At 43.7% G+C, this 24,050-nt stretch overlaps 1 protein-coding gene across 2 annotated transcripts in view; it reads right to left on the bottom strand.

Moving 5' to 3' along the window:
- CFAP43 (cilia and flagella associated protein 43) overlaps positions 1–24,050 on the bottom strand; it is a 125,950-nt gene that overhangs the window by 44,812 nt on the left and 57,088 nt on the right. For both annotated transcript variants that reach the window (XM_077265903.1, XM_077265904.1), the window contains exons 17-27: positions 22,106–22,259; positions 20,642–20,746; positions 20,142–20,219; positions 19,292–19,417; positions 17,726–17,830; positions 16,218–16,334; positions 12,825–13,028; positions 10,095–10,301; positions 8,805–8,894; positions 7,270–7,350; positions 5,032–5,157 (exon numbers count right to left, since the gene is read on the bottom strand). In XM_077265903.1, the coding sequence (XP_077122018.1) occupies positions 5,032–5,157; positions 7,270–7,350; positions 8,805–8,894; positions 10,095–10,301; positions 12,825–13,028; positions 16,218–16,334; positions 17,726–17,830; positions 19,292–19,417; positions 20,142–20,219; positions 20,642–20,746; positions 22,106–22,259 (1,393 nt within the window). The remainder of the gene's footprint in view (positions 1–5,031; positions 5,158–7,269; positions 7,351–8,804; positions 8,895–10,094; positions 10,302–12,824; positions 13,029–16,217; positions 16,335–17,725; positions 17,831–19,291; positions 19,418–20,141; positions 20,220–20,641; positions 20,747–22,105; positions 22,260–24,050) is intronic.

Below are 24,050 nucleotides of genomic sequence, written 5' to 3'. Positions count from 1 at the left end.
AAAGGGCTTAAATACCATACTGTGTCCAAAACAAAAGCTAAAGAAAACAGTGGCAAAAAGCTGACATTGAAATTGAGCAGCCATTACATGCATACAACAGTGAAACAGTTGGGTTTCATCAGCAATGTTACCTTAGACAGTCTCTACAAAGAAAGTTGTCAAGAATCAAGTAACGTGATTGGAACTTGGAAAACAACTTGATAAATGATAACAAGGAAACTGAAAAAGCATAGACATTGTCCAAGATAGTTATTAATAGGATTGAAGAGAGATGTCACCATAAGATGCCTAGTCCCAGTGTTATTCACTCCATAAGAGGTGAGCGGATCGGTTACATACAAGACAGTTGGCCGTCGTTTAAAGGAGCTATCCATTACTTGGACAACCTCTTCTCATTCCCGATGTTTGGACCCGTTAAAATAAAACATCTTATACTCAACTCCGGTGCTGGCACCATTCCAGTGGTGTTGGCCCTAGCATTCCCGGGGCTCATGTGACATTGCTATGTCATGTGAGCCCTGAGCCCAGTCAGTGCTGGCATCACTGTTTCTGTATAAGTAATTAGCAGGAAGTGATCGGCCAGCCAGAGCTCTCACTTCCTGTTATTTACTTATACGTCTGAAGGCGAAGACAGTAATGTGAGGGGTAACAGGCTTAGGGCTCATAACCTCACGAGCCACGGGAGAGCGAGTGCCGACACCGCTGGAATAGCGCTGGCACCAGATGTGAATATAACTGTTTTTATTTTATCGGGACAAACACTCGGATTGAGACCAGGTTGTCCTAGTAGTGGAAAACATCTTTAATAGAGTGTTTAGACTAATTAATTGCACTTCCCATGTGCACAGAACAAGTTTTAATATGATCGTTCTGTGCGCATAGAGTATCCATGTTATTGGCAGCGCATTTATTGTTCATTTGTCAAGCATTTTGAAAAAAGAGCATTTTGTTCACTTATCAGATACCGTAATTGCCGGTCTAAATGGGCCTTAAGGCCGTGTTCACACAGGTGTATTTCATGGTCCATATAGAGACTGCAATGCCTGAACTAACTATGAGTCTCCCAACCGGAACTTCAAGTCTCATATGAGATTGCAAGTTTGGGTCTGGAGACCCACCATTAGACCAGTTATTGTGGTCTATGTAAGTATGAAATTTGATCCTTTGTACCCAGCCTTAGGCCCCTTCACACGTCCATATGATACCAGTACTGGAAAAAACAGTACCAGTGTCTTCAGTGTTTTGGATCAGTGTGTCATCTGTTTTTTTCTGGTATGGCTTAAGAAAAATCAATTCCAAAGCTTCTCCTATACGTTGCAATGTTAAACACGTACAGCACACGAATGCCATCCATGTGCTGTACGTGTTTTACAGGAACCCATAGACTTGTATTGGCCCTGGTCATCCGTGCTGCTGGTAAAAAACAGACAGGTGGGCCACACAGAGACATAGTTTGTGTGAATACACGGATATGTGAAGATCAGCATAGGTTTTAATAGGTACATGTGGTTATGGGTCTCTGGTTCATGTGAAAACGGATGCCACTTGTACCTGAAACACAGACATGTGAAGGGGCCTTAGGGTGAAAGGTAAGACTAGAGAGCAACCCAAACACAGGGTTGAAAATGACCTGGGCCCACATCCATCTAGGGCCCATTCTAGAGGGAGCACTCCCACCCGAGAAGTGATCTGTTGTGCCTACACCCATCTAGGGCCCATTCTAGAGAGAGCGCTCCCAGCCGAGAAGAGATCTGTTGGGCCCACACCCATCTAGGGCCCATTCTAGAGGGAGCGCTCACAGCCAAGAAGAGATTTGTTGGGCCCACACCCATCTAGGGCCTATTCTAGAAGGAGCGCTCCCAGCCGAGAAGTGATCTGTTGTGCCTACACCCATCTAGGGCCCATTCTAGAGAGAGCGCTCCCAGCCGAGAAGAGATTTGTTGTGCCCGCACCCATCTAGGGCCCATTCTAGAGGGAGCGCTCACAGCCGAGAAGAGATCTGTTGGGCCCACACCCATCAAGGGCCCATTCTAGAGGGATCGCTCACAGCCAAGAAGAGATTTGTTGGGCCCACACCCATCTAGAGCCTATTCTAGAGGGAGCGCTCACAGCCGAGAAGAGATCTGTTGGGCCCACACCCATCTAGGGCCCATTCTAGAGGGATCGCTCACAGCCAAGAAGAGATTTGTTGGGCCCACACCCATCTAGAGCCTATTCTAGAAGGGGCACTCCCAGCCGAGAAGAGATCTGTTGGGCCCACACCCATCTAGGGCCCATTCTAGAGGGAGCACTCCCACCCGAGAAGTGATCTGTTGTGCCTACACCCATCTAGGGCCCATTCTAGAGAGAGCGCTCCCAGCCGAGAAGAGATCTGTTGGGCCCACACCCATCTAGGGCCCATTCTAGAGGGAGCGCTCACAGCCAAGAAGAGATTTGTTGGGCCCACACCCATCTAGGGCCTATTCTAGAAGGAGCGCTCCCAGCCGAGAAGTGATCTGTTGTGCCTACACCCATCTAGGGCCCATTCTAGAGAGAGTGCTCCCAGCCGAGAAGAGGTTTGTTGTGCCCGCACCCATCTAGGGCCCATTCTAGAGGGAGCGCTCACAGCCGAGAAGAGATCTGTTGGGCCCACACCCATCAAGGGCCCATTCTACAGGGATCGCTCACAGCCAAGAAGAGATTTGTTGGGCCCACACCCATCTAGAGCCTATTCTAGAGGGAGCGCTCACAGCCGAGAAGAGATCTGTTGGGCCCACACCCATCTAGGGCCCATTCTAGAGGGATCGCTCACAGCCAAGAAGAGATTTGTTGGGCCCACACCCATCTAGAGCCTATTCTAGAAGGGGCACTCCCAGCCGAGAAGAGATCTGTTGGGCCCACACCCATCTAGGGCCCATTCTAGAGGGAGCACTCCCACCCGAGAAGTGATCTGTTGTGCCTACACCCATCTAGGGCCCATTCTAGAGAGAGCGCTCCCAGCCGAGAAGAGATCTGTTGGGCCCACACCCATCTAGGGCCCATTCTAGAGGGAGCGCTCACAGCCAAGAAGAGATTTGTTGGGCCCACACCCATCTAGGGCCTATTCTAGAAGGAGCGCTCCCAGCCGAGAAGTGATCTGTTGTGCCTACACCCATCTAGGGCCCATTCTAGAGAGAGTGCTCCCAGCCGAGAAGAGATTTGTTGTGCCCGCACCCATCTAGTGCCCATTCTAGAGGGAGCACTCACAGCCGAGAAGAGATCTGTTGGGCCCACACCCATCTAGGGCCCATTCTAGAGGGATCGCTCACAGCCAAGAAGAGATTTGTTTGGCCCACACCCATCTAGAGCCTATTCTAGAAGGAGCACTCCCAGCCGAGAAGAGATCTGTTGGGCCCACACCCATCTAGGGCCCATTCTAGAGGGAGCGCTCACAGCCAAGAAGAGATCTGTTGGGCCCACACCCATCTAGGGCCCATTCTAGAGGGAGTGCTCACAGCCAAGAAGAGATCTGTTGGGCCCACACCCATCTAGGGCCCATTCTAGAGGGAGCGCTCACAGCCAAGAAGAGATCTGTTGAGCCCACACCCATCTAGGGCCCATTCTAGAAGGAGTGCTCCCAGCCGAGAAGAGATCTGTTGGGCCCACACCCATCTAGGGCCCATTCTAGAAGGAGCGCTCCCAGCCGAGAAGAGATCTGCTGGAGACAGACAGGTCAACTGACCCCCAGACGGGACTTGAAGGTAAGAGCCAGAGTACTGAGGGAGGACTTCATTAAAGATTTGGCATATTAGTTAGTTGGGGTTCAAGATGCGAGGTAGTGTCCTATGTGCTGCGATAATTTTTGTTTCATGCCACTTAAAAAGCCATTTTCTTTGGAATACCATTATCTTATATGTGCTCGGATAAGGTGTTATCTCAGCATGCTCGTGTGCTAGCCGAGTGTCTTCGGCGTGCTTGAAAAATATGTTTGAGTCCCTGCGGCCACATGTCTCACTGCTGTTCGCAACGCAAGGAGGGGTTGACTAACAAACAGACAATCCATGAATGTGTTGCGGCTATTTTTCGAGCACTTCGAAGTCACTAATAACGCCTCATCTGAGCACAATCTAAAAAAATCAGGCTCTTAGCCAGGTCAGCTAAGGGGCACTACAAGCCTCAGCCTATTTCTAGGAAATGTTATACAGCTGCCTTAGGCCCCCATACAAATTAGGTTACATACACTCAGCCATGTGACACGTACTTGTGCAGACTTTTTTTCTCTGGGACAACACACTGACCTATAGAATTTCATTGATCCATACACACATCAGTTTTAGGGTACACTCACACTGACGGATAATATGGCCCAGTGTTATGTGATGCTTTATCGGACAGGACTCGGCACAGCGTTATTCTATGAGGCAGTGCAGATCAGAGATTATTTTCTCATGTCGATCTGGCATGAGAACACAGTCACAGCATGCTGTGAGTGTCTCTGTATATTTGGGTCACTCGCACCCATACACGTCTATGGGTGTGTGTTAAACATTGGACTGCACACAGACGACACCCGAGTGCAGTCCGATGTACACGCACCAAGTCAATGGATAAAATAATTTCGGACTGTCTACCTGCTTCAGTGAGAAAAAAAAAAAACTCATGGAAAAAACTGAAGCAACACCGACACAACTAAGCTGACACCTGACATATCTCACAGATGGTGACACTCATACAGATGGGTAAGCTTAACCATCAGCCGAACCTGCTGATATTGGTGGGCTCAGCTGACAGTCTAGTATGTATGGGAGTTTCCCCAATTCCCCTAGATGAGGCCAGAGGGGTCTGGTAGCATCACAGAGAACACAGGACCACTCAGCCGAATGATCCCTCTTATGTACAAAGGAGTCGGGTAAAGGCAATGGCCGGCCTATTGTCCAACCAGCGCTTATCTATTGTGCATGAGACACAGGGCCTGATACATGGAGACCGCCATTGCTTTATGCATCTGTAATGTATGGCATTTACCCTTTTACTGTTAGTAGCCATGAACAGATTTAACAAGTAAACTCTCACCTTCCTGTACTTCTCCTTCTCCTCGTTGAGCTCCTTACATTTTTTATCATAGTCCTTGAACTGCTTTTTTTCATCTTCAGACCATTCGGTCTCAGCTTTGGCCAAAAAACCTGGTTGTGTCACTTCCTGAAAGACATAAAGTATTGGGTAAAAAAAAATGTCTGCTTTCAACCACTGCGATCAACCTTCGGTTATTTTGGAGGAATAAACAATTGTTTCTTTCATCTGATGAGCATTAGTTATCTGTCAAACTATCAGGCATGTTCCATTTGTTGGGCAAGTGATAAGCACGGCATCGTAGGCCAAAATATCCAAGACCACCCACCTCTATCCTCTATGTATATGACTGAGTTTTTGCTCTCCGATTAAAACCCACAATCCACAAAAAGCTTAAAATCTGCTTGACAAGCCTCTTATCCATGTGGATGTGAAAACCCGTCTGTAGGGCAGATACCGCGGGGTTCTTTTGTGCACATTTCTAACATGTGTTAGAAAAGCGCAAAAAAACTCACAACATATAGCTATATCCCATGTTATAATTAAAAAATCATAAAAAATCATGCTGAAAAAACATACAAAAATCAAAGTAAAAAAACTCTGTGACCCTACATAAAGGGACCTTTTTAAATACAATTAGGCTATGTGCACACGTTGCGGATTTGACTGGAATTTTCTGTGCAGATTCTGCATTTCATGACAGAAAACGCAGGTCAGAATCTGTGTGTTTTTTTGAGGTTTCTGTGCGGTTTTTTTTGCGGATATTGTGCGGATTTCTTCCTTTTTTTTACCCTTGTGGATGTTTATTATGGAAATGGAATGGGTGTAGAAACGCAGCAGATCCGCAAAAAGAATTGACATGGTCCTTTTTTGAATCTGCTGCGTTTTCCGTACAGATTTTTCTGCACCATTAGCACAGCATTTTTTTTGCCATTAATTTACATTGTACTGTAAATCACTTGCGGATTTGCAGCGTTTCTGCGTGGAAAAAAACGCTGCGGATCCGCAGGAAATCTGCAATGTGTGTATATACCCTTAGAAAGTGGAACTGCTGCAAAATCCACATAAAAAGGATTTAACGCGTTTTATGTGGATTTTTTTACCAGATTTTTCTCTTTAGGATATGTTCACACGTAGCCTTTTGCAGCATTTTTGTGCCAGCAAAGGCTATGAGATCTCAGAAATCTCATGCACTCCTTTTTCCTGACTGATTTTGAGAACTGCAGCAGGTCACTTCTTTCAGTGTTTTTTGCAGCATTATTTCACTCGTAGAAAGCAATGAGTAAATGTAAAATACAGGGTTTTGCTGTGTTTTTGGTGAATAAAATGAACTTTATTTAAATGTAATTCCCATAAAAAATTAACCAGTAACACAACATAAAACCCCAGTAAAAACATAGCAAAACCTGCGGGTTTTTTTGGCTGCAGAAAAATCATGTTGCAAAAATGCTGCGTGTGAACATAGCCTTACAGTGTATCACATTATCCTCCCTGTCAGTCTTCTTCATGAACATATTCAGGTACTGCATTAACATTTGCCTTTAATGCACCTAGTGAGGGGGTTGTGTCCCATTGTTGTTCCCTGCAGGGGGCTTCATTGAATATACAGCCTGTTAGACTGGCCAGAGACAGGACTATTGGCAGTGGGGTATGGGCAGGAGGTTCTCCAACCATTACCTTTCTCTGTCTTGGTTTATTATGCACACCCCTACCCGCCCATAGGCCGGTCATCCAAAGGACTTTAAGAACATACTACACACATCTTTGGAGGCACATCTGTTCTTATTTGTGGGACCAGTGTGTTTCACATAACCATCTGGTTGGAGAGATCTTTTGAAGACATCTACAGTCAAACTTTGTTATTTTTGGGAATAGTTGAGCTCCACTTGATCATCAGGCGTCTCTGTACAAGGGAGTTGTCTTCCACCACATAAGGTAATGAACTTTTTCATATTTTCCAAGACTTTTAGAGGTATTATGGACTTAATAAGAATATGAGGTACAACTACTGAGTGGAGAGGGACAGTCGCTTTGCCTTTGCCAATAAGGTCCCTCAGCCATGCACCACATGCTTCATAGAAAGTCACCTCTTCCCCATCATGGTATAGATAAATGACAGAAATGTTGACAAATGTTTAGGGCATATGACCCATTGTACAGGATGCAGACTCCCCATAAATATAATGTATGATGGAATTGTAAAATATACTTGGTCATTTGTTCTGTTCATTGAAATCTCACCATTCTCAAGATATCCTCCTTCTTCACCTCCAAGACGCCCCCCATCATATCATTGAGAGCTCGCTGTTTGGCGTTGTCTTCCTGAAATAGATAGTATTATAGGATTAACTATCTCTCCTGAAATCAGCATATATGTCACTAGAGAGTAATTAAGACCGGTGGGTCTGATTTTCATGGACTGACTGCATGAAGAAGGTGGGGAAACTTTTTTTTTCACTACACCTCCAAGAAAATGGGATCCCACTCTGATCAAACTTTGATGAGAGTCTGGTTAGCATAAATGGATCAATCTTCTCACATGGAAAGAACATGGTTGTGTGCCTGAGTGCAGCTCTAAACTGGCTACTACATGCCTGCCGATCAGTTTACAAACAGCCAATCGGTGGTTGCTTAACGGCCATGGTTGCCTGTCTAAATCATAATCTCTATAGATTTCTCTGTCAAGTGACTGCAGCTGCCGTAAAGTGTTCACACACTGTTATTCTCCCTATATACACAAACTGCTGAAAAAAAGACTAAACATTTCACTTCTACATCCTGAAACCTAAATTATTAACTAAAAATTACACAAAATGCATTGACTCCATGCACCGTCAAGTTTTTAGCAATACTCTTCTACAAAATCAGTCAGAAAGTAGTTATGGCTTCTGCTAATTTGCCTAAAAGTAAGCCTTACTCTGCATTTCCTAGGTGATTGGGACTGAGCTTAAAAAAATGTCCAGAAAAGTGGGAAACAAATGTTGGGAGGTTGTAAAAATGTACAAACCATGGTGTAATTCCAGCCAGTCTAATTTTTAGATCTCTGTTGTAACAAATGTATGACTAATGTCACCTTGTATGGTAAATCTATCACACCATACGTCATTCCTATTAGCGAAGCACTTCCACCAAAGTTTTTATCCACTTAATATATTGCAATCATATTATATAGCACTGTGTACTTACAGTTGCTCATTTTTCCTTTCTACCCTGCTAGTTCTTGTCTTTTCTCTGCTCTATGTAGAAACAGGAAGTCTCTTGTCCCTGCATTTATCATTCCCCTTTTCAACTCCTGACCCAGCTGCTACCTCTTCCCCCACCAGGGACTTTTGCAATGATGACTTGTGCAGAGAAAACTGACCTCCTGTTTCTACATAAAGCTTAGATGGTTTCAGATGGTCAGTTATTAATCACATGATGTCATAGACCTAATGGAAAAGAGAAGCATTAACTGGGTAGAAAGGCAAAATGAGCAATTGTACAGTAAGTACACAGTGCTATATGATTGCAATTAAGAGGATAAAAATTGATGGAAGTACTTTATTTACTATTATTTTTTTTACGTCAGGCCCTGTGTGGCATTTTTACAACATCTTAGGCCAAGCAGAAAGGTGCAAGCCCTTTTCCGTTCATTTTCGTTAGATGTCCTAGATTAAAATGCTCCACATAAAAGCAAGAAAAACCTTAACAAATGTGGGGCTCAGTAGCTCCTCCTGAAATCTACTTACACCTCACAGTAAAGTTCTCCCCATCAATCATATTACCATCTCCATTACCTGCGCTGCCAAACGCTTCTCCTCCTCCTGCTTCGCTTGCCGCTCTGCCTTTATTTTTTGTTCAGGCGTTAAATATTTTTCAACTTTTATCTTTAGTCACAAACAAGAACCATAGTTAATGGAACAGCCAGCAATAGCATCACACCATAAAATGCATGTCAGCATAGCTTTCTGCCTATAGAGATCACATTTTATAGATATATTGTGCTGAAATGTTTATACATCCAAGTTTCTTCTCTGGCAATCATGGTGTGTCTTCATATAATTGTTGTCTTACTGGTGTGCATTAGTATGCTGGGGTTGTTTATCACCACTAGTGGTCATAAGAGGAATTGCAGAATTTTGAAGTGCGTAATTATATGAAATGACACAGGAAAAAAGTATTCAACAAATGAAGAAACAGAGGTGCAAAAATCCATGGAAAGTCATGACACCAGCTGAAATCTATCAGTAATCAGAAAGCAATCCTGCACTTATTGAAAAATATTATCTGGTTCAAGTGATAGTGCATTAAAAGTGTCTCATTACCAAGGTGACACACAAGAAACTTCTCATGATGGGTAAAACCAGTGAGTTGTGTCAAGACTTTCACAACCTTATTGTTGCAAAACATACTGATGGCATTGTTTATAGAACAATTTCTAAACTACTGAAGTTTCCAGTAAGTAATGTTGGGGCTTCAATCTGGAAGCGGAAAGAACATAATTTCACCATAAACCAACCACAGCCACGTGCTCTCCTTTGTATGAAGTATTAATTAAATTTCAGTAAGGATGTTCAATACTTTTTTCCTGTGTCATCTCTCATTATTACATATAACTTAACTTATGGACATATATGGTTTAATTTGCCTGTGTTTGGATGGGTTGTTACCGACATCTAGTGAAAACTTCATGTCAATAGCATCTTTAGAAATACATTTGCTTAGAAAATTGATAACATGTTCAATACTTATTTCACTTGCTGTATCATAATTGTTCTAGTAATACGGTCACAACCTTGGAGGGCACTTTTCATGTAAAACATTTTTCAATGTAACTTGCAGTGGTCAATATGACTTTATCATGCCATAGTGCAGGTGTAATAACACAAAATACTAATGACAGCAAGTGTTAAAACCAATCAAAGTGGACAGAGTATATTGTTACTTTAGGCCCAGTTACTGTCTGGCAGCTGGATCGGGTCCAACAAATCGTTTTGCTCATCTCCACATTGGTCTAAACAATATTGGGCTAGATTAAACTGAAGCAGATGATGGCAGTGCGTGATGATGTTCAATCAAACTATTACCTCGGAGTCGTCCACGGTGAGGGCTCTTTCTGGCTTTTCATTATCAGTAAATTTTGGTTCCATTAGTTTTTCCTGTATATTTAGCTCAGACATTATCGCCAGGATTCTCTGATTCCTTTCCTTCACACGAGAAACCTCTTGCTCCTTCTGTTTGTGGACTAATTCAAACTCTTTGTTAAAGCCTATTTTTACCTTATAGATGATGTCCTGCAAAATAAAGGATGACACAGTTGGCGTCAAGTTCAGTGTATGTTTTACTGTCCGAGTATAGACATTCGGCATGTAGGGCTTTGTTCACATGTCCAGTAGTGATCCGTTAGAACGGATCCAGCAGCAAATAAGTTGCGCAGACGCAAGTCCGTTTTTAAATAACTGATCTCAGCTGAATCCGTTTTTTTTACCTATTAATCAGATCACTGATAACTTGCATAAACATGATGATGGGGCCAAAATGCTCACTTTCCTAACAATTGTGCACACAATAAGTATAAGTGGCAACATCTTTTCAACTTTAACTCAAAATAGCAGGAAGACATCAAATAGTGTGAAGAGCTGGGGGCATTTTGTATCTTCTAATTGTGCACTGTATGGCCATCTCTGAGAAGAAATGGAGTCTGTCTCAGTGAGGCAGGTATACATGAGCTTTCTTCACTTTAGTTTAACCCCTTAGTGACAGAGCCAATTTTATACTCAATGAGCCAATATTTACAATTCTGACCACTGTCACTTTATGAGGTTATAACTCTGGATCCCATTGAGATTGCTTTCTCGTGACATATTGTACTTCATGTTAATGGTAAAATTTCTTCGATATAACTTGCATTTATTTATGAAAAAAATGGAAATTTGGCAAAAATTTTGTAAATTTTGCAATTTTCAAATTTTAATTTTTGTATCCTTAAATTAGAGTCGTGTTACACTAAATAGTTAATAATTAACATTTTCCACATGCCTGCTTTACATCAGCACAATTTTGGAAACATAATTTTTTTGTTAGGACGTTAAAAGTTGAGCAGCAATTTCTAATTTTTCCAACAAAATTTACAAAACCTTTTTTTTAGGGGCCACCTCACATTTGAAGTGAGTTTGAGGGGTCGGTATAACAGAAAATACCTAAAAGTGACACCATTCTAAAAACTGCACCTCTCAAGGTGCGCAAAACCACATTCAAGAAGTTTATTAACCCTTCAGGTGCTTCACGAGAACTAAAGCAATATGTAAGCAAAAAATGAACATTTTACTTTTTTCACAAAAAATTTATTTTGGAACCAATTTTGTTATTTTCACAGGGGTATCAGGAGAAAATGGACCACAAAATTTGTTGTGCAATTTCTCCTGAGTATGCCGATGCCACGTATCTGGGGGAAAGCCACTGTTTGGGTGCATGGCAGAGCTCAGAAGGAAGGAAGCACCATTTGACTTTTTGAATGCAAAATTGGCTAGAATCAATGGTGGCTCCATGTCGCATTTGGAGACCCCCTGATGTACCTAAACAGTGGAACCCCCCAATTCTAACTCCAACCCTAACCCCAACACACCCCTAACCCTAATCCCAACCCTAACCATAACCCTAACCCCAACACACCCCTAACCCTAATACCAACCCTAACCATAACCCTAACCACAAATCTAAACCTAACACACCCCTAACCCTAATTCCAACCATAACCGTAATTCCAACCATAACCACAGCCCTAACTTTAGCCCAACCCTAACTTTAGACCATCCCCAACTTCAGCCCAACCCTAACCCTAGCCCTATCTTAACCCTAGCCCAACCCTAACATTAGTCCAACCCTAATTCTAACTTCATCCCAACCCTAACCCTAACTTTAGCCCAACCATAACCCTAACTTTAGCCCAACCCTAACCCTAACTTTATCCCAACTCACTTTAGCCCAACTGTAGCCCAAATGCAAAAATTGAAATAAATACATTTTTTTTTATCATTTTTACCTAACTAAGGGGGTGATTAAGGGGGATTTGATTTACTATTTTTTATTTTGATCACTGTGATAGGGTCTATCACAGTGATCAAAATGAACTGCGCATGCGCCTGCCATTTTCTCCTGGAAGAAGATGCCGGCGGCCCGGGGGACTTCACGGGGGGATGCAGGGACTCCAGAGGTTATCAGTGAGGGATCGAGGGACCTTATTTCTCTCTCCTCTGATGTGAGATCACATCAGAGGAGAGAGAAATTAAGTGGAAAATCTGACTTGGTAGCCAAGACCCCGGAGAAATTCTGACTAAAAAGCGGCGCTGAGGCATAAGTACCCTTAACTGCCGCTGTTAAAAGACATATCGGCGGTCACGTATCGGCGGTCTTTAAGGGATTGATGGGAGTAGTGAAACACTTAGGCTACATTCCCACGATGAGCTTTTGATGTTGCAGATTTTCGGTACCATAGTTGTATTTTTTTTAAAATATGTAACGTAAAAAACCTTGCCAAAAACTCATCATGGGAACATAGCATAACAGAGAATCTGATATAATCAAAAACTCTATTTACCCGCATAAATAGTTAATCTGCAGGTAAATAGTGGGACAATCCTATGGGCTGACCCAGAAAGGGCCTTTAAGTGGAGATTACACTGTGATTAAAACTTCATTTTTATGGTGTACACAGGGTTAGAACGCTATTTACCTGAAGGTTATTCCAATATCTGCAGGTTAATAGCATTTTTGGCGATGTCCAGTTCCCTTTAAACAGCACCATTACATGCACTGACCTGCAGCAATATAATCTGGTTAATTTTCTCCTCTCGGCTGTGCATCTCCAGTTGGCTGTACAGGTTGGAAGTATCTCCACCATATTGGTCACTCAGACTCCCGATCAGAGATGTGGTATCCTGGCTTTGCTCAGTCTCTTCCTCCACTTCTTCTTCTTCTTCCGCTCCAATTTGAGCCTGAACCTCAACAATTTCCTTTCTGATCTAAAATGGAAAGTTTATTTAACCATCAACAAAAGAATGTAGGCAAACTGTTTTGTGAGATCGCATACACGTGGCCATGGGTGGGATCCATGTAAATATATCAGTGGCTCTATACTGTATCTCTGTGGCTTGAATAATGCAATGCCTCACATAGGAATCACACTGGCATCACACAGGTATATACTGTCATCACACAGGCACCACACAGGCATCACACAGGCATACACTGGCATCACACAGGCATCACATAGGCATACACTGTCATCACACAGGCATACACTGGCATCACATAGGCATACACTGGCATCACACAGGTATATACTGTCATCACACAGGCACCACACAGGCATACACTGGCATCACACAGGCACCACACTGGCATCACATAGGCATACACTGGCATCACACAGGCATACACTGGCATCACACAGGTATACACTCATCACACAGGCATCACACTGGCATCATATAGGCATACACTGGCATCACACAGGCATCACACTGGCATCACGTAGGCATACGCTGGCATCACACAGACATACACTGGCATCACACTGGCATCACATAGGCATACACCTGCATCACACTGGCATCACACAGGTATACACTCATCACACAGGCATCACACTGGCATCATATAGGCATACACTGGCATCACACAGGCATCACACTGGCATCACGTAGGCATACGCTGGCATCACACAGACATACACTGGCATCACACAGGCATCACATAGGCATACACTGGCATCACACAGGCTTACACTGGCATCACACAGACATACACTGTCATCACACAGGCATCACATAGGCATACACTGGCATCACACTGGCATCACACAGGTATACACTCATCACACAAGCATCACACTGGCATCACATAGGCATACACTGGCATCACACAGGCATCACACTGGCATCACGTAGGCATACACTGCCATCACACAGACATACACTGGCATCACACAGGCATCACACTGGCATCACAGGCATACACTGGCATCACATAGGCATACACTGGCATCACACAGGCATCACACTGGCATCACACAGGCATCACACTGGCATCACGTAGGCATACACTGTCATCACACAGACATACACTGGCATCACACAGGTATACACTGGCATCACATAGGCATACACTGGCATCACACAGGTATATACTGTCATCACACAGGCACCACACAGGCATACGCTGGCATCACACAGACATACACTGGCATCACACAGGCATCACATAGGCATACACTGGCATCACATAGGCATACACTGGCATCACACAGGCTTACACTGGCATCACACAGGTATATACTGTCATCACACAGGCATCACATAGGCATACACTGGCATCACACTGGCATCACACAGGTATACACTCATCACACAGGCATCACACTGGCATCACATAGGCATACACTGGCATCACACAGGCATCACACTGGCATCACGTAGGCATACACTGCCATCACACAGACATACACTGGCATCACACAGGCATCACACTGGCATCACAGGCATACACTGGCATCACATAGGCATACACTGGCATCACACAGGCATCACACTGGCATCACACAGGCATCACACTGGCATCACGTAGGCATACACTTGCATCACACAGACATACACTGGCATCACACAGGCATCAGACTGGCATCACAGGCATACACTGGCATCACATAGGCATACACTGGCAACACACAGGCTTACACTGGCATCACACAGGTATATACTGTCATCACACAGGCATCACACAGGCATACACTGTCATCACACAGGTGTTATGGTTCTCAATGGCAAGAGAACATAGCCCAGCAAACATAAGAACTAGCTCTTGGAAGGATGGAAACTAAACTGACCATGAACTAAACCTGCCGCACAACTAACAGTAGCCGGGTAGCGTAGCCTGCGTTTTATCCCTAGACGCCCAGCGCCGGCCGGAGGACTAACTAATCCTGGCAGAGGAAAATATAGTCCTGGCTCACCTCTAGAGAAATTTCCCCGAAAGGCAGACAGAGGCCCCCACAAATATTGGCGGTGATTTTAGATGAAATGACAAACGTAGTATGAAAATAGGTTTAGCAAAATTGAGGTCCGCTTACTAGATAGCAGGAAGACAGAAAGGGCACTTTCATGGTCAGCTGAAAACCCTATCGAAATACCATCCTGAAATTACTTTAAGACTCTAGTATTAACTCATAACATCAGAGTGGCAATTTCAGATCACAAGAGCTTTCCAGACACAGAAACGAAACTACAGCTGTGAAATGGAACAAAATGCAAAAACAAACAAGGACTAAGTCCAACTTAGCTGGGAGTTGTCTAGCAGCAGGAACATGCACAGAAAGGCTTCTGATTACAATGTTGACCGGCATGGAAGTGACAGAGGAGCAAGGTTAAATAGCGACTCCCACATCCTGATGGAAACAGGTGAACAGAGAGGATGATGCACACCAGTTCAATTCCACCAGTGGCCACCGGGGGAGCCCAAAATCCAATTTCACAACACACAGGCATCACATAGGCATACACTGGCATCACGTAGGCATACACTGGCATCACACAGGCTTACACTGGCATCACACAGGCTTACACTGGCATCACACAGGCATCACACTGGCATCACACAGGCATCACACTGGCATCACACTGGCATCACACAGGCATACACTGTCATCACACAGGCATACACTGGCATCACACAGGCATACGCTGGCATCACACAGGCATACACTGACATCACATAGACATATACTGGCATCACAGACATATACTAGCCAATGGTCTGTATTATGGACTTGTTGAGAAGTGGCACATGGAACAGATTTGTGCATGAAGCTTTAGTGCAGGGTTAGAAGACAAATTGATATTACAGTGGACTGTATGGGATAAAGCACGGGAGTACAGGACTCCATAACCTCATCTGCTCCCTACTCCAGAACTGCTGCTCCGACGGTCTCTGCCTGACTGCAAGGGACGTCGTCACCAGCCCCATGATCACTGCAGGATGAGGAGATTGGTGGTTGGGTCATCATTACCTGTGTCCCAGCAGAGACCACCGGAGCTGCAGAAAGGAGCAGATTCACATATTTCTGATAATATTACCTGCGAATGTTTCCTAATCTACAGATTTTTACAATGAACTTTGCATTGCCAAAGGACAAATATTCTTATTTTATACTTTACTTTGAGGTCAAGTGATTCCGTCTTCTTGACATTTAACACTCTGGCAATATCTTCCAATTCCTTAGCTGTTCGCTCTTTTAAAGGATAGTTTGTCACTTCATGTTCTGTGTGAAAAGACTTTAAACAATAGCACATAAATCAGTAATGTGAACAGAACCTAAACAAGTCTGCAGCCACATGAAGGACCCTAATCGGTAACTTCCCCACTAGCCATGGCCTCATAAGGTATCATTGGATTTTCTAAGAGCGCTCACTTGGATAGAGTTACCACTGGCCAAACACTATCCGCAGTGCTGCACGTGCACACTGACTATGACGGTGTCAGCGGCGAGCACAGTGTGGGGGCAGGACCCTCTTTCAGTGCATCCCACTTGCCACACACAGACGTGTATTGAGGGGCTTCAGAAAGTAGGAGAGATCAGTCTTGTGCTCCTCCACTGCATGCACTGAACACAGGAGGAGCACAAAACTGATCTCTCCTCCTCTATGAAGCCACTCAGTACACTTCGGTGTGGCGTAAGAGGTGACAGGAGGCAATAATGAAAGGGCGGTCGGTACTGTGTGCACATGCACCGCATGTATGTCTATGCGGTGAATGAGTCTAATTATCACCAAGTGGTGTGGAGCAACCACATGTAGAACATTATATCAATCAATATGCTTGCATTAGCGTTCACCTTACGTGGTTGTCAATGTGAGTATAGTGTCGAGAATATGTCCACCCCGACGCGCGTTTCAGCGTCTGCCTTCGTCAGGGGTCATTTCCAGGGACACTATACTCACATTGACACCCAGGTAATGTGAACGCTAATCCAAGCATATTGATTGATATATTGTTCTACATGTGGTTTCTCCACACCACTTGGTGATAATTAGACTCATTCACCGCATAGACATACACTAAGGTCTTATTATCTATTATATGAACATGCACTATACTTTATTCTCTCTTTACTTACATGTATCATAACTTGCAAACCTTGCAACATCACTTGCCTTTTTACTTTCAATCCAGGCATTTAAACCAACTTGTTAGTATTATACACCTATGCACTTTATGTTCATACTTTGTATTATATGGTTTTGACTTTATCTTTTGATTTTTGTATTGTTTATTAATTCTATGCATAATTATTTACATCGTAATATGTAATTGTCCCTTGTCATTACGTCCGCTTTCCACCTTATTAATTCCCAACCCTTCCAAATTTTAATTTCTAAGTTACTAATAAAGCTATACCTTTTTATACTATAGACTCTTGTATTTGGTTTGTGTCCTCCTTATATATTTATAGCTTCACCTATGGGTCTTTATCTATCCTGTATACACACGTGTGGTGGTGATTTTCTCCACTCTCATCCCTAATATTCTAATTGGTGGTTAACATCTCATTACTTAATGTGTGTTTTTTCCTCTGAGATTCATTTTTGCTATATGATAAACCATATTGATTGTCACCTTACGCTAATGTGTTATCCGAAATATAACGACGATGAGCTATACCCACCACGACAGAACATCCTTTAATTGACATAGAATCCCAGCATTCCTTCTTAATGATTTCACGTAAATATTGTTTGGACAAATTTTCCTGCTCGATTTCTTTTTGAACCTTTAAAAACAAAAATCGTGTTACTTGATGATTGGATATCAGTAGCCAAGGGCATGACAAGTAACTATGGGGCCCTATAGGGAAAGTTTGGGGACTAAATTCTCCATGACCACCATCTGCAGGAAATTATAAGACAGTAATTAGTTTGGTCTTTGCTCTTCCCCAATGTCATCTCCTATGTCCTTGGCTGCTTGATAATTTACATTTCATATTCAAGCATCTCTTCCCTCCAGCACCCTCACTTCTGAGGCTTTGGTCAGAAACGTGTGGATGAGCACCTTTGCTGAAGCTGTTCTATCCTGTCTCCCTCCCACCTACTGGTGATAAAACACTTTTATGACAAGATGATACTATTGTGCAGGTGCTGCTTCTTGTCAAAGACGCTAAGGGTGCAACTGTTCGTGCTGGTCTCCCAAGGCACGAAGAGTAGAAGCCACTGATTATTGCCCAGCCTGGTGATGAGCAAGGAACCAGCTCTGCTGCTGAGGATGACTAAACCCCAGGGAGCAACACAAAATACAGTAGAGCCCCTCATACACACTGTCAGCTTAACAATGGTTCAGCTAATTATTTGGCCAGCAGCTATCTCCTCTGACTCTTCTATACATAGGAGGGCTCTCTTGGCCAAGCTTCCTTTGTTCTCTAGGAGATATCCACTGTCAAGGCCCCGTCACACTTAGCGACGCAAAAGCGATCCCGACAACGATACGACCTGTCAGGGATCGTTGCTGCGTCGCTATGTGGTCGCTGGTGAGATGTCAAACAGTGAGATCTTCCCAACGACGCAGCAGCGATGTAGCGACCTGTACAACGATGTCGTTGGTTGTTGTGACCCTGTCACATGGCAGCTATTATGACGATTCAGACCTCGATGAGGGACATCCTGTGTGACGTTGTAGTCAAGGAGGTCGTTGGTAAGGTGTCAAACACAGCGATGTGTGCTACGCAGCGGGATCTCAACGATCAAAAAAAGGTCCAGGCCATTCCGACACGACCAGCGATGTCACAGCAGGGGCCTGGTCGCTGCTACGTGTCAAACATAGCGAGATCGCTACTGAGGTTGCTGTTGCGTCACAAAACTTGTGACTCAGCAGCGATCTCGCTAGCGACCTCGCTTAGTGTGACGGAGGCTTTAGATTCATGGTACTAGCTTAGCTCGACGAAAACAAAAGGACCAGTAGTCTAAAATCTGACTTATCTCCCTTAACATCATCTGTCAGAGGAGAATAAGGAGGCCTCCATGCACATTGCTTCACCCGTTGTCAATCTAGTAGTTATGGGAGCCTTTAGTTGAATATCTCCACACTTTTTGATAGGGTGTTAATTAATAAAATGTACCTACTGGTGTTTTCTGACGTCTCAAATCTAATTAGATTTGAGGAATTACCACTCAAGATAGAAACCTGCCCCATAGCAGATGTGCTACTTCTACCACAACTACATGCTGCCCGAGCCGCTTACCCGTTCCACCTCCTGATCACTTTCAACCTGAAGTCTTTCCTGCTCCTCCGTGTCCAAGTTAAATTCTTGCTGGTCCAACTTTTCAATGTCGGGTAAAGACTCATTCTCCCGCATCATAGCTTGTATCTGAAAACATACAGTGTGAGAAGCTAAGTAGACAATGGAAGCCATATTCAATAAGCATCTTAGCTGGTAACAGCACAAATGTACGCGTAGAGTCATCTCATAGTTTTCTTACAGATGCTCATTGTCAATGGCTTTTCCTATATCCAATAGTTAGCAATCATAACTAGGAATACATGCATGAAATGAGGAAGTTTTTAACCCTATCACTAATACTGATGTACCCACAAAATGAAAGAAAACCCAGGATACATGGTTTATTCCTCCAGTGTAGGGAGGCCAGCACTTCCCGCCTCTCTGCGCCTAAAGTAGTGATGAGCGAACGTGCTGGGATAAGGTGCTATCCAGGCATGCTCGAGTGTTAATAGAGCTCCTCCGGCGTGCTCGAATAGTATGTTCAAGTCCTCGCGGTTGCATGTCTCGACAGCCACAACACATGCAATGTGTTAGGCAATCCTCCCATGTGTTGTGGCTGTCTAACAGCCATGGGACATGCAACCGCGAGAACTTGAACATACTATTCGAGCACGCCGGAGGTGCTCTATTAACACTCGAGCATGACGGATAACACCTTATCCCAGCACGTTCGCTCGTCACTACTCAGAAGCTCTTTAGAATAACCCAATGTAAGCACAAAACATAAACTGTTATACCGTATGTACTGTATTAATAACACCAACACATACCAACAATGTGTGAAACCTAAATGAATATCAAATATCCTTACTTTCTCTCTTAGTTCTTTTATCCCATTCTTGAGACTTTTCTTCTGGTCTGCATATTTCTTCACTTCCTCTTTAATAGCCTTTAAATTTGCATGATAGAAAAGATTATTCATTAATAACATGTGTTCCGGAATCATCTTCACAGTCATATAACACATTACCCAGATGATCGTATAGCGCTCCTCTAACTTATAATGGTCATAAGTTACAATATTTTCAATGTAAAATGGCAAAAGCCACAAGCCGCTGCCTCTGACTGGCCGGAACATCTGGCAAAGCACCGGTGAATCAGTGCAGCACTTTGGGGGGCTCGTAAGAATAATTGCATAAGGCTTTACAGATTTTTCCAACCCAACAAAAGCTAAAGAAATTTCACAGATCAGATGCTTTCACAGATATCTGTTTTTGTCTGTGTCATAATCATTCATGTAACAAAAAGCCGTCAAAAAAATTGACAAATAAAATCTAAAAATCGCTAGAAAATGACCAATTTTACACTTACTTCAATGAATTTGTGATCAAGCCAAGTGGGATCCTGAGATTGCACTAATGGGGGGCTGGTGTAACTGCTATCCAGCTCAGTCACTTCAACACTAGGATGGCTTCCCTAAAGAAAGGTGACAGTATTAAACCCAATGACAACCATGACAGAATGGATCAATACTATACTATCATTAATATACTATTATATATTGTGAAGGATGGTGTCAGTTCACAGGCTGCAAAACCCAAATTGTGGAAAAAGCTGCTTTTTTTAGTTTCTGAAGGTCTAGGCAAAAGATGAACTGTGGTTACAACATGTGAACCCTGCCTGAAGATGAGAATCATTACATCATTAACGATCTGTGCCAGAAAGGAACCTGAAAAAAGAGTTTTTCCAACAGTATAACATGCAGCAATGGAGTCACAATCATAGTAAAGCTGAGAGCATAATGATTTGGGAGTAAAGGCCCTTATTCTAGCTATGTGTCACTTACTGGGCTGTTTCCTGCAGGTTTGATAAAACTCCTACTGCAAATCTAGCAGTTCTCTGAATGCTGAGCTCTGTATAACTCCGCCCACATCACTGATTGGCAGATTTCTGTGTGCACTGTGTATAGGCAGAAAGCTGCCAATCAGTGGTGGAGGCAAGGTAATATAGCCCTCATAAATATGGAGGACTACATGTCAGGGAATTTATAATTATATAGATCAGAGCAACACAATCATTTAGAAAAGTCTGCAAGCCATGACAGAAACTCCCAAATACATACAACATTCGGACAGTGGGAGTCAAAACTACTGTCTTTAGAATAAAAAGATAATATTTATTAAATAACAAAATCACACATTATGGTCACCATTTACAACAGTACATTAAGTACGTATAATCATCTCAAAGTAACTACATAAATGAAGGACACGGGCAACAAAATCCAAAAATCCACACTAATAAGATAAATCCGACCCGAGGTATCAAGTTCTTAAGCTATATAAGCCATATAGTAACAATCAGTGTATGTCCCAAAAGACACCTAATCACATAAATAGATACAAGATTGATCCTCACCCATTGTGGTCGTAGCGTGGAAATGGACTGCCAGCCCCTACGCGTGTTTTGCGTAGGCTTCTTCGGGGGGCTGGCAAGATTGAGGTGAAAAGCTAACTAACGTGTATTGTGAGTTCTCCACCTGTACCCAAGTAGCAGGTAGGGCAGATGGGGACCAAGCATATTTAGTTTCAACATGTCTAATCATTAGTTCCTATGCAATATAATCTACTAACATAATGTTTAAGGGGGACTTGAGAGAAATAGCCGCTGACCAGCAGCGGTCTCAAGCATGTGACCAACTTAAGCTCTACTTGATCTTGATTGATGCAGAAGCCTCTGTGTGTCTCCTTAGGGAACAGGTAATTGCTCTATCTTAAAGGACTGGGGTACTTCATTCTTTTCAAGAACACATATTTAGCTGGTTAACAAATGTACCTCTTTGTCTTTCACACGTGACATATCTGAATCAGGACTCCACAGTGGCATTTTCCGTAAAGCTTCATCTTCCATACAAATAATATCTCGAAGCGAGATGCTCAGAGTCCGACCATATTCAATGGCTTCTTTCACAACATTGTTTCCAGTATTTCTGCAAACACAGCAGAACAGTGTGCACAATCACATGGTACGGTAACACACACTCGATAGTTACAAGGTGTAATTGTAAAATTACATTTCTACAAAGAGTTTGAAGGGGTTGTTAGGCCATCAATATCAGATCAGTGGTGGGTGCGACACACAAAACTCCCACCAATATGCTGTTCCCAGTGTCAGAAGTGGCTGGATGCAATCAGTTGTAGAGCTACATAGCATTGTCACCTGCATAGTGTGTGCAGCTGGGTAATGCACATCCGCCCCTATCCGATTGTCTACAGGACAATGTCCAGGCCAACAAACAGTTGTAGAGCTACACAGCATTGTCACATACACATAGTGTGTGCAGCTGGGTAATGCACATCCACCACTATCCGATTGTCTACAGGACAATGTCCAGGCCAACAAACAGTTGTAGAGCTACACAGCATTGTCACATACATAGTGTGTGCAGCTGGGTAATGCACATCCACCACTATCCGATTATCTACAGGACAATGTCCAGGCCAACAATCAGTTGTAAAGCTACACAGCATTGTCACATACATAGTGTGCACAGCTGGGTAATGCACATCCACCACTATCCGATTGTCTACAGGACACTGTCCAGGCCAACAAACAGTTGTAGAGCTACCCAGCATTGTCACATACATAGTGTGTGCACCTGGGTAATGCACATCCCCCACTATCCGATTGTCTACAGGACAATGACCAGGCCAACAAACAGTTGTAAAGCTACAGTACACAGCATTGTCACATACATTGTGTGCACAGCTGGGTAATGCACATCCACCACTATCCGATTGTCTACAGGACACTGTCCAGGCCAACAAACAGTTGTAGAGCTTGTAGCATTTCACCCGCTACAGGTCTAGGGGACAATCGCTTAGGTGCGGTGGATGACACTCAGGAGACATGTTTCCTTAAAAGTTCACAGGTTTATTGCTCCATAAACCACATTGCAACGGGAACAACAGGTAAACAATGTTACGTCAGACAGGTTAATCCTCAATGTCCATAGTAGAGCTCCGCTCTCTCTCAGACCTGTAGGCACACAGGTCGTGCTATGTCCAGCACGCAGGCTCTCCAGCCTAAAATGGTCTCTATGTGTTGTTCAGGACGTCTGTCCCCACGTGGAACCGTCCAACACACAGGCCACTCTGCAGTGTCCAGCCAGGACACATGGAAGTGTGTCCACCCAGACACACACCCACACACACACCATGTGCTACACACACCTCCTTATATAGGTGTAACCACACCCAGGTACCTGTCACATGGCTAGTCAGATGAGCGTGACATCACCACAGGTCCTTACACACAAAACCATCTTACGTGTTCAGACACGCCTCTTTGTGAGGGTTTGTAGGTGACTGAACCCACCCATCTGTCCAATCACCTGGAAGACTTCCCAACGTAAACAAATCCCTCAGCAGTAGATCTGCTTGAGCAAAACATACCAAGGCTTCCATCACAGGGCCCCCCACCTCTGCGATACATACCATCCATCAATCACATGACCAGTCGCTATGCCACAAGCTACACAGCATTGTCACATACATAGTGTGTGCAGCTGGGTAATGCACATCCCCCACTATCCGATTGTCTACAGGACAATGTCCAGGCCAACAAACAGTTGTAGAGCTACACAGCATTGTCACATACATAGTGTGTGCAGCTAGGTAATGCACATCCCCCACTATCCAATTGTCTACAGGACAATGTCCAGGCCAACAAACAGTTGTAGAGCTACACAGCATTGTCACATACATTGTGTGCACAGCTA

This window comes from Ranitomeya variabilis, chromosome 5 (genome assembly GCF_051348905.1).
Source record: "Ranitomeya variabilis isolate aRanVar5 chromosome 5, aRanVar5.hap1, whole genome shotgun sequence".
NCBI lineage: Eukaryota > Metazoa > Chordata > Amphibia > Anura > Dendrobatidae > Ranitomeya > Ranitomeya variabilis.
This window is presented reverse-complemented; position numbering and strand designations above follow the sequence as displayed.